The sequence below is a fragment of the Helicoverpa zea genome, chromosome 28 (assembly GCF_022581195.2).
Source record: "Helicoverpa zea isolate HzStark_Cry1AcR chromosome 28, ilHelZeax1.1, whole genome shotgun sequence".
Lineage (NCBI taxonomy): Eukaryota > Metazoa > Arthropoda > Insecta > Lepidoptera > Noctuidae > Helicoverpa > Helicoverpa zea.
The window spans coordinates 4,381,419-4,395,619 of NC_061479.1; the positions used below are offsets into that span (position 1 = coordinate 4,381,419).

Genomic DNA, 14,201 nt, shown 5'->3' on the forward strand with positions numbered 1-14,201 from the left:
ATATTTTTGTGTGCCTAACACCATTGGGATCTAGGCTTAACTCCGTCATGCAACTAAGGTGAAGTCTAGACAGATTTTCAAGCCAGATTGAGTAAACTTGTCCCTTATCGCTCATCCACGCGACTCCTTATCAGTTAGAAGACAGTTGACATACATACAGTTACGTGTCAACATAGCTCATAACATTATTATCTAGTTTATTTGACATTGACACTAGATTTGTTAAGGAACACGTTTCTTCTAATTCAGGAAAAACATCATCTTTATAAACACACTTGGTGTAGACTTATCTGGTTATTGAACATCTTTGGTGGTAGTCAGAAGCCAGAAAGTCTGGCAACCAATCTTACTAAGAGGTAACGAGTTGGTCGGGTAACTAGATTGAAGAGCTCGAACGGCAGTCAGTCCAAGTAAAACACTGGTAATCAGCTGTATTCGTTTAAACTGGAAGCCAACTCTAGCATATGTATTTGGAAAAATGCTAGGTAGTAAATATGAAGTGAATTCTACTGTTTCAAATTGATGCCATGGCATAAAGACATATCCTAATTCAGTATTGGATTTGATCTCACGGTATAGTGACCTGACCTGTACCAAAGTACAGTTCGCATCAAATAAATAAGAAATTCCGAAGTTAGCTACTTAACTTATTACTCATTTGTTTGTATAGACCTTATCCAGAATGTTTGCTTGTACGAAGTTGGCTATAGATTTCACAATAGTTATAAATCAACAGAACACTGCTGCATACGCATGAGGAGACAAATTACTAACTTCAGAATTGCAAAGTTAACTTACCCCAACAATAATCGACCAAGCCTTCCTCATCAGATTATAAACCGCACCATGGCAGCAGTCCTGGTCTCCACCACATCATTGGCAGCTTTAGCCTTAGCTGGTGAGAGGCCATCGCTTCCGGAGCTGATCTCCTGGTTGGATGTGGAGACTCTACTGTTGCTGTTCAGCATGATGCTTCTAGTCGCTATTATGGCTGAAACTGGACTGTTTGATTTTTTGGCTGTTTTTACTTTTGAGGTAAGCAGTTTATTTCAAATTTTCTTTTTCGCTTTGGACATTATTTCTCAGATGTATCTTGAAGGCTATACAAAGCGTATACTAAGGCTATTATGATGGGCTATTTGAGAAATTAAAATATATCAACGATGTATTTAATGAGGGAATTGGAAAATTATCTTTCAAAAGGTATTCAAAATCGACATTCATCAAAATTGAGGAAACGTATAGACGTATATTGAACTGTGTTTTATATCTTAGACAATGGACACAAACGAATTATTAAGGTTAAGGAAAACATCTTAAAGAAACCTGGACTTTAGAGTCTGAAATCGCCACTCTTCCTTGAGTGCACGGGTGATTAACGCTCATTCCTTCTCTGTATGAGAAGAGGCCACAGTCTAGTGGGACGATAAAAAGGCTGACGACGATTATGTAGATGACAATACAAAAACCAGTTAAAATGTTAATAACCCATCTTAACTCAGAATCCCTTTAACAGCACGTGTGAGATATTTTAATTGTTAATGTCATTATAATTATATCTGACAGATAAGATAATGCCTATTGACGCAGACCAGACAATAATGGTGACGCTTAGTAGACTCTTTGGAATAACAATTTGTTAAAGGATTTAACTGCTATGAAGTACTGGTTTAACAATCTGTCCGTCTGTCTGTCATGGCAGTATGTTAAAAAATTAGTTAAAACTCATTATAATATATTAGTAAACAATAAAGACGATGTGTATGTACTTACGCCCAAGTATGTCTCGCACGGTTGAGCGAAATAAAACATCAGTTCTAACTTCTAAGAAAACCGACCCATTTTTTATTCTTACTTAAAACATTTACAACGAACAACGTCTGTGAAGTAAGGTCTTATAGGAAAGACTTAGAAATAAAAAGCGAAAGATCTGGCAGCCAGTATTACCAAGGAGTATCGGGAGACTGGGTTGTGGGGACCAGATAGTCAGTCGCTCCATATAAAACACTGATACTCAACTGCGTCCATTTAGACTGGAAGCCGACCCCAACATAGTTAAGAATATGACAGAATGTTGCTCGTAAGATGACGGCAGATATAAGAGCGAGATGGAAGGAGAATACTTGCTGCGCAGACCCTAAATAAAATTGATAGAAGGGCAGGAGGATGATGATGATGAGGATAATAATATGACATTGCCATATTTTCCGTTACAGGTAACAAAAGGCAAGATATGGCCACTAATAACTCTTCTAAGTGCCATCACGGCCATCATATCTACATTCCTGGATAATGTTACAACAGTACTGCTTATGACTCCTGTTACTATCAGGTAAGTTCGAAGATTATCAAGGATCTATGGGATTCTTAAGGGTATATCTACATGGTGCAAGTAGCTTGCGCATATTGAGGATCCAGGGACACCATCGTGTAGCGTGCGCGCGGGTCACTTGCGCATGTTAACTTGCTCCAGCTACATGCACCGTGTAGAAGCACCCTAAAAAGCGTGGTGTCTCGGTGGTTCAAGAACTAGCTTCTCAAGTATGAGAGTATAGGTTTGGGAGGTAAAAATGACTGATGATGATGGGATCGTTGGAAAGAGTTACCACGTTTGATACAAAGGGTGACGTCATATTAAGATTGTTTATATTTACTTAGCTAAATGCGTAATCAAAGTGGAATGTTCAGTATATTCCTTTGCAAATATTGCAAAGATACTGAATGTTGAAACGAACGAAAATCTAGTACGATTACAAGATCAACCCTATCTTGTAATCGTTCTAAATAACAGAATTCAAAACTACGTCTTTCCCGTGATCCTGATTTCTTATGCCTATATGCCTAGAGCCTTTGTTGATATTCAATATTATTTTAGATTTTTTAAATTGTAATTCCACATTATGATGATGGTCATAATAAAATTTGCATGCCGGTTAAATGGCGAGACATGTGAAACAGATACCTACTGTAACATCTTGTAATACCATACCATGTTTCTAGCAAATAAAAATTTCTGATTTCTGATTATGGTGTTGTATGACTAACTCGGATTAAAAATAGATAACAGTCTCTAGACTTTCACCTAAACCTATGTATTTAGCTGTTTTGTCAAGAAAGTATTACCAAGAAAACTGAATTTCGCACTCGTAACATGAAAGTTTCTTTTTATCAGGTTATGTGAAGTAATGGACCTAGACCCCATACCGGTGTTGATGTCCATGGTGCTGTTCAGCAACATAGGGGGTACTGTAACTCCCGTGGGTGACCCACCAAATGTCATCATTGCGTCCAACAAGGCAGTTGTGCAATCTGTAAGTCATTATATAATTTTACTACCTGTTTTCCTGGGTTTTACTCACGTCCCGAGGGACTATTTATCCGCACCCGAATAAATACTTTTTATGTGAGTGTATTGGGTGTGAAAAGTGAAGCAGTGTTCACCCTCGTCCCGTGAAAACTGACCTGATGCATCCGGATTAAAATTTGCCTATAGCCTTCCTTAATAAACGCACTAAATCCAAAGAATTCGTCGACTCGGACCAGTAGTTCCTGCTATTTCTACGTTTAAACAAAAAAACAATTTGTTCGGCTTTTTTATTTTTTTACTATATTCCCAGTTATCAACGGCCCATAGATAAATACCAATATATGTTTTATACAAAATGTGTTAGTAAATAAAAACTTAAATCTATATTAGTAACACTTCACTAAATATAATATTAGGATCTGATTTACATACATCTCTTAATGTTATTTACCTCATCCTCAGGGTATCAATTTCACCAACTTCACTCTGCACATGACGTTTGGGATTCTGCTGGTCTGCATCCAAACCTACTTCCAGTTCAGGTTCATCTACAGAGACACTGACAAACTCAGACTGAACGAACCTAGAGATATACAAGGTAAATATTATTACAATCATACATTTGGTTTTAATTTCTAAATTTTATACTGGTTTCTAAGGCCATCTATCTAACTTAACTTCATGCCATATTTTGTCCAAATTGGTTGATCTGTTTTGCAAAGGCATGACGAACTTTCGCATTTCTTATATTAGTAAGGATTTGGTTTGACGCGGCCCCTATACATATTATGTCATCTGTTGGAGAGTCGACTCTTCTCATGTGAACCATAATGTCTAATCCTCAGCTGTTCCCGAGTCTGATGATGTAACTTTAACTATACTACTATAACTTTGATAAAATTCTTTCACAAGTCTTCATTCTATTTCACTGTCAGCCATTGTCCACAATTTCTCTTCTTCATGGGTTCTAGGAGAGTTACATATTTGCAAAAGATATTTTTTAACGACTAGCTTCCATCTGCGGTTTCACCCACTTCCCGAGATAACTGCTTCTCGTAGCCGGATGGTGACAAAAACTACCCTATGTCCTTTTCCCGGGTCTCAGCTACATCCTCTCTAATTTACAGCTTAATAGGTCCAGCCGTTCGTGATGTCATAACCAAGGGATATAAAGATTAATTTTTATATATAATTTTCAGATCTCCGTCACCAGATTTCCATATGGCGTCGAGCAGCAGACTCCTTACCTCATCTCAGCAGAGACGAGCTGGTAGTCAGAGAGAGACTGGACAGGAAGGTCAAGAAGCTGACTGTGAAGCTGGAAGCTTTGGTTAAGGAGACCAAGATCAGAGCCTGTCCGAAAGACTGCTTCGAGACTATGTTGGCTGATATGAAGGATAAGGTGAGATGAAAAACTACGAAGTGGTCCGTGCACACACATGAAAAATATGCGCGGTTAAATGGAGAACTTCTTTTTTTGAAGTCGGTAAAAAGATGATTATTACTTGCTGAAATATTCTTGAGTTCATAACTTACAGTTATCGTCAAATAACTTTGCTAGTCTTCAATAAAATATTATATATGTGGACGACTAATTGAGAACGTCGTTTATTTGAAGTTGGTTGAAAGGAAATTTTTATTTGTTGATGTGTTCTTGATTAAAAACTTACAGTAGTAGTTAAATAACTTTGCCAGTCTGTAGTGAGCCATTTCATTCATAAAGAAGAAACAATTGACATTAAGTTGTCCAAAATTTTGGAAATGCAAAAATTTTGTTTTATATATCCATATCCATGGTCTCAGTTTATAATCAAGTAAAGCTTCTACTATAGTTTTACTAAAATTATCTTTATTTTCTGTTCACAGTACAAGATAAGAGACAAAGTTTTGCTGATCAAGTGTACGGTAGCCATTGCGTTCGTGGTCACTGTGTTCTTCTTGCATTCCATACCTGAGTTCAGTAAGTAATTCTCTTTATAATATTTATCTATTTGTTTGTTTGACACGTTAATCTCCTCAGTAACTTATGTACTGGAATGCAATAAAAAATTTACTGGATAGTCTACTTTTCGAGGAATGCTGTAGGCTACTTCATCCCACGGGATCCGGGTAAAATCGCTAACGAAAGCTCTGTTGTTGGTAGTAAAACCGGAATATTTATTTCTGTGGAAAGCATTTGATTCTGTGACCCAACTTGTGATATTTAATCATTAAAGTTTTTTCTAAATGCACACAATGCCATTTAATAGATTACTTATTGCATTGTTTTCAAAATATATGTGATGTTTTACATACATAGTATTTTTTTAACATAACCGACATTATAAAATCTATTAGAAAAGGGTTCCTCAAGGTAGCATAATATGAACTACTCTTTTTTTGTACGAAGTCATAGATTACTATACTTATACTCAACTATTATTTTCATACAAGAAAAAAACTTTCAATTCCGAAAATTCTGAATATTTATGTAAAAAAATGGAATACGTATTGTTATTGTCTTGTCTGTTCTCAGACCGTGTGTCCCTGGGCTGGACGGCTCTGCTGGGAGCTCTGCTGCTGCTGACGCTAGCTGATCGCGAAGACCTGGAGCCGATATTGCACAGGATCGAGTGGTCCACGCTGCTGTTCTTCGCTGCACTCTTTGTACTTATGGAGGTAAGGGTCATGGAGCACTCTTTATTTGTTTTATTTTTATTTATTACCCATTTGTGTACACAATAAACACATGAAAGAAGAAGAAACATAAAATAGTACAAAGGTACTGCTTATTTCTAATGAAATCTCTTCCTTGTTAGCTACTAAAATGGTATTGAACGTTTTAACTGCTGAGGAGTCTGTTTCGAAACAACCCTACTGGTTCGATTTGAAAAAAAAAACATTGTTAGATTTTCAATTTACTGAGGAAGGCTTCCTTGTTTATCTAGGTGCGGGACGTAGTTCCTTTGGGATGCGAGTAGAACAGTGACGAACAGCTAGTCTATATATATAAAAATGAAACCCGCTTTCCGTTGTCACGACATAACATGAAAACGGCTTGACAGATTTGGCTGAAAATTAGAGGGGAGGTAACTTAGACCCGGGAGAAGGTTTTAGGATAGTTTTTGTCACCATCCGGCTGCGGAACGCGGGTGAAACGGCGGGCGAAAGCTAGTTGATTATAAATATCGCTTGATATGATTCTTCATTTGGGAAACGAAAGATGGCTATAAGAAATGCTGATAATGATGATATTACTTAATATTATTCTCATTCCAGGCACTATCCAAATTGGGTCTCATTGAATACATTGGAGGTCTTACAGAAAGCGTAATTCTTAAGGTGGATGAGAGTGCAAGATTAGCCGTGGCTATCCTTCTCATGTTATGGGTAAGATATTAAAACTATTTTACAATCCTGTTTTATATACTTTTGAATTGGGTTATACTGATAAAAAGAAAAGTAGCTTGTGGCCAAATAACAGTCACATGGGTTAATTCATAATAGGGTTAAGCAACGCTTGACGCGATCGGTCCGTGGGTGGATTAACATCTATGTCATAACGAGTTTCTCTGTGTTTCGGAAGGCACGATAAAACATTTTGGCAATCGTTCAAAAATCAGAAAGTCTGAGAACCAGTCTTACCAAGGGACTTAGGCAATTAAGTTGAAGAGTTCACATAGGCAGTCGCTCCATGTTAAAACTAGTATTTACCGCATTTGGTTAGACTGAAAGCCGACCACAACATAGTTATGAAAACCCTAAACATATGAAGATGCTGTTTTCATATTAAATATTCTAAATCTTCTCAGGTATCAGGAGTAACATCAGCCTTTGTAGACAACATACCTCTAACGACAATGATGGTTCGAGTGGTGACTTCGTTGGGGAACAATCCAACACTCAACTTGCCTATGGCTCCTCTCATTTGGGCACTATCTTTTGGAGCCTGTTTAGGAGGTAAGACTTTATTTCTTCTTGTTTAAACTGTCCCACTGCTGGGCAGAGCCCATTTTGTCTTCGTACCTATCGATCTTTGAACATTCAAACCAATTACGGTTGTGATGATATTGACGTGTTTTTTTTTTAATAATAAGCAGTTATCAGATCAGCAGGTTTGTCAGAAATCAATATAATAAGCAGTAATTTAATTTGCCTTGTTTGTTCCTCCTTGTTTGTTCAGTTCCTCTGACTCAGGAGTGTAGTTTTTCATCAATATTCAGTTCTAATGACAGTACATTGGAAAATAGAAATAACCTGTTGCTGAAACCAGGAGTGTTTTCTTATAAACAATTCCTAGAAGGCTAAGAGGACTTTCTTGTCGGTCCTTCTCCATGGGACCAACTGACACTGACTTTTTATGGAAACCTGAAATAAATCTATTTGAAATGAAAACCTTTGACTTTCTACCAATCCAGAACACTATAATTTTATTTTCAAATACATATTTACAGGCCTTGCTTTACCACATCCCATCATCTGACCCTGAGGGCACCAGACCCTGAACTACTGCAGTTTCATCAACATATGACTCTGAGTGGCCTTCTCAGACCCTGACCTAGTGCAGCTCCACTAATATACTTACTTGGTTTCAGGTAACGGCACTCTAATCGGCGCAAGCGCAAACGTGGTATGCGCAGGAGTGGCTGAACAGCACGGCTATAGATTCACTTTCGTACAATTCTTCAAGATCGGCTTCCCTATCATGATTGGTCACTTAATAGTAGCTTCAGGATATCTCATGGTATGCCACTGCTTATTCGAGTGGCATTAACTTTGAAAATTTATGTTTTGGACAAAAATCAACCTAAAGCGGTTGACATAAGATTCATTTTCGGTTGCAATTGTAAATAGCGAAAAAGTATGTTTTTGGACAAAAATCAACCATAAGCTGATGGCATAAGATTCAATTTTGGTTGCAAATTGTAAATAGCGAATGTAGGAGTGAAAAGACAAGACGTTTATAAGTATTTTTATTGTGATAATTTTTTCTAAGTTTGGTAAAGGCATTTATGAGATAGCAGGTTAACACAAATAGGCGATAAGGTATGGATTGAAATATAAATTTATGAAAAAATGGTGATAAAAAAATACAAGTTTTTAATGCTTGAGCAAAGGCAGACTCTTCTTATATGTAGTACAACAACCAAGAAAATAACTAAAATTGTTAATTACAAAAACCTTTTAAAAGTTTTATTTACTTAAAATTTTGTCCATTCTAGCTCTAAACCTTTTTAAGTACTTTTAAATTTATAAAAATGTAATCCGTCCAGATTCTGTAGTCAGTTAGGTCACCTTCAGAAAAGAACAACTGACTGTCTACCAGATTATGTTTACTGAATTTGAACTGTTTAGACTTTGGACTAACAACCAGGCTTACCAAGGGGTATTGGGTTGCCCGGGTAACTGGGTTGAGGAAGTCAGATAGGCAGTCGCTCCTTGTGGCACACTGGTACTCAACTGCATCCTGTTAGACTGGAAGCCGACCCCACCATTATTGGGAAAAGGCTAGGCAGGTGATTCAGAATATTTCGTGGAAATGATTTTCTTAAAAATACAGTTTTTATTTGTTATTTTTTTGACTTAAAGAGAGAATGTATTTTAATTTGGAACCTTTTATATAGTTTACTTATACGCTAATGTTCCTGGTAAATGCCCGAGTCTTTGGCAAGCTCGCCCGATTCATTGGCAAACTCGCCCAATTCTTTGGCAAACTCGCCCAATTCTTTGGCAAACTTGCCCTATTCTTTGGCAAAAACGCCCAATTCTTCGGCAAATAAGTTTTGTTAATGGCAAAAATTACCAATAAATGGCGTTTTTTGTTTTGTACAAATATTTTAGTGTGATATAATGTTACAGTATTGCTCTAGAACAAATTATTGAGTAAGATATAGTTTATGTAAAGTTAAATAATTGTAATTTATTTAATTAACGAAATCAATTGAATAGTTTATTTTAGTCGGTTCACAGTGATTTGCACCTTTATCCTTAAAAGTTAATGATATGATGATGATGATGTCCTCCTAACTGATTATCGGCTGCGGCGGCTGTTCTCATGTAAGGCGATCAGCCAGCCGTGCAGGACATATTATAGTGCACGAGCATTTGCTTGGACACAGGTGCACTCACTATTCCTTCACTCTCATAGCGCGATGGGATGACAATCCGACACCACCTGAGAGAGATCAGGCAATTATAATAGTACAAACTATTTATTTTGTTTAGGTTATTATTAATTTTACAACTAAAGATAATTCACTACATTACACTTAATCGTAATTTTACTTTTTTTAATTTCATCCCAAAAATGAAATGTGAAAAACCATAAAAAATATATGTGATTGAGACCTTTATTGAACAAAATCCTATCTTACTATTACTTATTTATAACGCAAAAGCAACGTAGAAACCACTGTATAGATTTTGATAAAACTTGTTAGTTATATGATATTTATATTTCTGTATTACAAAGGTCTCTTATATGTATATAACATTCATTTTACTTTGTATAAAAATGAATGTATTTGTAAAAAAATACCCAATTATGGCGTTTGCTATTTCTAATGTTTTTTTATTTATTTTTGAAGTCGTTTTTCTTGTAAATACTTCTTGTCATACTTATGACAATATTGTTAGAATTTATGTAAGTTATATAGGATTTTTAAGCAGTATTGGGTCGCCGGGGTAACTGGGTTGAGGGGGTCAGATAGGGCAGTCGCTCCTTGTGAAACACTGGTACTCAGCTGAATCCGGTTAGACTGGAAGCCGATCCCAATATAGTTGAGAAGTGGCTAGCCAGATGATGAATATAGCTTTTACATATATCAGAATAACAGACTTCTTTTATTTTTTTTCTACAGCCTAAATTGACAGACAATTTGTTAATGTTATATTTGGAGTCAAATTAGATTATAAATGACGTAATAATTATAAGTTAAAATAAAAGTAATAAGAGTGAAATTATATTGTTTCATTTGCCCATAAGGAATCTTTCATTGAGGCAAACCCTATCTGTATACCCATCCAACATAGTTGGGAAAAGGCTAGGCAGATGATGATTGTTTTCAACCGACCATACACTTAATTCGGTCCATCATTAAATTAATAAAATCTAGGGTAAGGATCAATGCAGTAAGAATTAAAAAATAATATCGTAAACAAAAAATTTTAATTTACAAGTTCCATAAGTATCCATTGTTAAATTTTATAAATACTTACATACAAGAAAAAAAATATTTTGAAAACATTAAGGTAAGTACGTTTTATTTTTTTGTTAAACATTTATTTTTAATTGTACTTTTTGTACACAATATACAAAGGCGGACTTAACGCCTTAGGCATTCACTCCAGTCTACCTTAACTAAGATAGGTACTTTTAAAGCATTTTATTACTAAATTAATATTAATTTAAAAATAGACAAAAAAATATTTATCGATATAATTATACTTTTATCTTTCCACTGCTCTAATAAATAGCAAAACTATATGGGCCTTACTACAAAAACTTTAAACCCTGTTTTACACTTGTCTAATAAAATTTTGCAAAATGAACCATATGTCAACGTCATAATTTGACATTTTTTTAGACAAGGCATAAACTGACGTTTAAAAGTTTTTTGTGGTATATAAAACGGTATATTTTTTAAATCTACTTAATATAAATAACAAAGACATTTTTCACAATACTTTATCGTAACTTTGGTAATCATTATATCTATGTGTAATAAATAAAAAAAAAAGTCAAAATGTCATTATAAAATTATTTTCGATAGTTAAGTAACTACTTTTTTATGGGAAATCATCAAATGACCATCATCATATCTCGCTGTGGGAGTAGAATGAGAGAGTGTCAGACTCTTACTGACTTACGGCCAGTTTCTTCATCAAAAGTTAAAGTTAAAGTAATGTCTAAAGTAAAAGTAACGGTCAAATTCGTTTTTTCAAGGCTAAAGTGACAGCAAAACTAATAGAAAAATTTAATTTAACCGATACTTTTACTTTAGACATTACTTTAGCCATAACTTTAACTTTTGATGAAGAAACTGGCCGTTAAACCCACCATGTTCCTTCTTAGGCCTTTTATGTACCAGGGCCGCGATAACTCGCGCGAACAATCCCGCAGCCCCAGGTGCCTATTCAAAAGGAGTGTAAACTTTGAGAATGAACACAGGCTACTTTTTACTCGGTCGCGGGAAGTGGTCTCCTGGGACATATGTAGATGAACCGAGGGTAGCAACTAGTCTTTAAAAATAAACTTAACTTCCGTAACTTGTAAGAAGTTAGAAATTACTTTTAGTGACTTACGAAGGGGTTTTATATTTGTAAAACCGTAAGTTGATTATACGTATGCTACTTATGTGAGAAAGGTCCATTTTCACTGGTTACTGATAAAGTGTCAATTATCTGATATTTAGTGCTATATCAGCCAGATAAAGTAAAGAAAGAAAAATGTTTTAATTGGTACACTACAAAAACAAAATAAAATAAAAAACGAGACAGATAATAAAATAAAATTAACAACTAAATATCTAAAAATATAAAACATTTTGTGTCAAAAACCTCGGTTGGAGTGTAGCAAAGGGTGTGCAAGGCTTTTGGGACTTAGAATTTTTTTCATAAAAAATGGCAGTAATTATCTGGCAGACCTAAACTTTCGTTTAATAAAGTTCCTGACAAGCTATCAGAGACTTTAACAGTAACCAGTGAAACTGCCGAAACTTAAAAATGTAAATTTTATTTTTAACGTTTATTCTTCTTTCCTCTCGCCATAGGCTTTGGGGGCTCACAATAAGTTGGTTCTACATACTCGTTAGGTCGGCTATTAGCATAACGTCCATTATTAACATTAGCATAAGTACCATTATCCCGTGACACATTAGGTTCACAGTACATAGGTTCACCCGCATTTGCATAAGGAGATTCGTTCCCGACATTCACATACGGATTATTATCCTTTTTAAACTTATCTCTAAGCACTTTAGGTAACACTTCAGCATAACATTGTTCTTTCCTAGTAGCGTAGACTTCAGAATAATTTGGATCATCAGTTTCTTTATAAACATTCTTTTGAGGTTGATTTTTGATGTCTAAAACGGCGTACGTTGGGTCTGTTACGTTTCTATTTCTTTGACTTTTAGGTATGGCTTCGGCATACGCTGGTTCAGTAAAAGGTACACTGTATGTGGTGTTTTCAGATCTTCGGTCTACTGGCACTGCGTATTGGTTATCCCATTGTGGTGGATAAGCAGGGATGGTAGGGTCTCTTGGATTTTGTAGATTCTCGTAGTTAGGGTTGTGGGGGCCTCCCTGTAAATCGTATAAAGGAATTATTAGAAGGAAGACTAATGATCTCTATTCCCTCACTCTTGTATCCCGGTAAGACGGCTATCCGATACGACCGGAGAGATATCAGAAGGAAAAACATTTGTGTTTGATTCATAGATGTATTACCACCAAGTTCCAGACTCCGGGCTGCTTTGTGGAAGTTTCGGGTCCGGGAATCGAACCCAAGATACTTTGTACAGCAGTTGCGCTTGCGATTACTAGATCAATTGTATCATAAACCAGCGCCATATTCTACATATACTATTATGTAATCGTTTAGATATTGGTTAGGCTTCGAAACCACATAACCGATTAAAAATTTCTTTCATTTTGTAAGCATATAGCTTCACCGGGTGACATGGGCTACATTTATTTCTGGGTACGAGACAAGGGACCAGCTAAAACACATAGGAAATGGTGAAGGGTGGGCGTTTTGGGGGCTGTCTTTTGTAATTTGACCTTCAATAATGCTGATTTTCAGCCTATTTTGAATGACTTTTTATCCTTAACTTTAAACAGCTAGTTATGTATTATTTAATGAAATATTAGGTTAATTTACCTGAACCTGACTTTTCTTCTTCATCTTTATGACAGCGGTGGTAACGCAAATAATGATTGAAACCACGCTTACAACCACAGCAACAATTTTGTATATAAGCGGTGGATCAACCGCTGTAATAAAATAAAGAAGTATTAAAGTAAAATATATTGTAGGTCCCAGTTGTCATTGAACATCCTTGGCAGTCGTTACCGGTAGTCAGAAGCCAGTAAGTCTGACGCCAGCCTAACCAACTGGTATCGGGTTGCCCGGGTAACTGGGTTGAGGAGATAGGCAGTGGCTCCTTGTAAAGCACTGGTACACAACTGCATTCGGTTAGACTGGAAGCCGACCCTAACATAGTGGGGGAAAAAGGCTCGGGAGATGATGATGATGATTAAAGTAAAATATACAGTTTATCTCAAAGAATAAAGGGGACCTAGTATTAATAGCGTCCAGAACGATTAAAGGCTAATGTTGCTTTTCTAAAGAGATCAACCAGCACAGGACATATTATAGTGCACGCACATTTGCTTGGACGCTTGAACGCAATATGAGTAATGCATTTAAGTAGCAAGTGTTTATTCATAGAACTTTTAACCAGTCAACGTACACCTCGCCTTTGTCGGATGATTTAACGCCAAGACGCCGTAAATTAATCAATTTACTAAAATACATACGTTAAATAGTACATTCAAATGCTGTTTATTATTTTCCGATAGTTGATCAACTACCTAGAAAATTGATCAACTTACGAGTCTTGTTATTTTCTGGTGACATATATAAAATCCTGAGATATAGTATTTTGGTTGAGCTAAAACGAGAGCAAAGTCGTGAGAAAATAGCTTTATGTAAAAAGGAATTTACCTGTGATTGGCTGAAGGTCGGGTGAAGATGAGGATACCACTTCCGCTATAAGAATAATTAGTCAATAACACTGGTCAACAAATTATTATTATTAGTATGAAAAAACTCCACTTTAGATATAAAACATATTGAGAAAGAAAATTCGCAAAAATATAAATTAAAATGGGGTTAATGCGGGAAAACTAT

The 14,201-nt window shown here is 35.9% G+C and overlaps 2 protein-coding genes across 7 annotated transcripts in view; one reads left to right on the forward strand and one right to left on the reverse strand.

Annotated features, from left to right (window-relative positions):
• Positions 1-10,246, forward strand: part of LOC124643706 (P protein-like) — a 39,446-nt gene extending 29,200 nt beyond the window's left edge. For all 3 annotated transcript variants that reach the window (XM_047182747.1, XM_047182745.1, XM_047182746.1), the window contains exons 8-17: positions 832-1,035; positions 2,217-2,332; positions 3,173-3,311; positions 3,770-3,905; positions 4,507-4,709; positions 5,174-5,267; positions 5,823-5,965; positions 6,566-6,676; positions 7,099-7,246; positions 7,882-10,246. In XM_047182747.1, the coding sequence (XP_047038703.1) occupies positions 832-1,035; positions 2,217-2,332; positions 3,173-3,311; positions 3,770-3,905; positions 4,507-4,709; positions 5,174-5,267; positions 5,823-5,965; positions 6,566-6,676; positions 7,099-7,246; positions 7,882-8,060 (1,473 nt within the window). In that variant the 3' untranslated portion in view covers positions 8,061-10,246. The remainder of the gene's footprint in view (positions 1-831; positions 1,036-2,216; positions 2,333-3,172; positions 3,312-3,769; positions 3,906-4,506; positions 4,710-5,173; positions 5,268-5,822; positions 5,966-6,565; positions 6,677-7,098; positions 7,247-7,881) is intronic.
• A 1,059-nt stretch (positions 10,247-11,305) lies between these two features.
• Positions 11,306-14,201, reverse strand: part of LOC124643696 — a 40,833-nt gene continuing 37,937 nt past the window's right edge. For 3 of the 4 annotated variants that reach the window (XM_047182735.1, XM_047182732.1, XM_047182734.1), the window contains 3 exons: positions 14,016-14,060; positions 13,170-13,282; positions 11,306-12,592 (listed from right to left, as the gene is read on the reverse strand). In XM_047182735.1, the coding sequence (XP_047038691.1) occupies positions 12,026-12,592; positions 13,170-13,282; positions 14,016-14,060 (725 nt within the window). In that variant the 3' untranslated portion in view covers positions 11,306-12,025. The remainder of the gene's footprint in view (positions 12,593-13,169; positions 13,283-14,015; positions 14,061-14,201) is intronic. The other variant, XM_047182733.1, reaches the window with a different exon arrangement.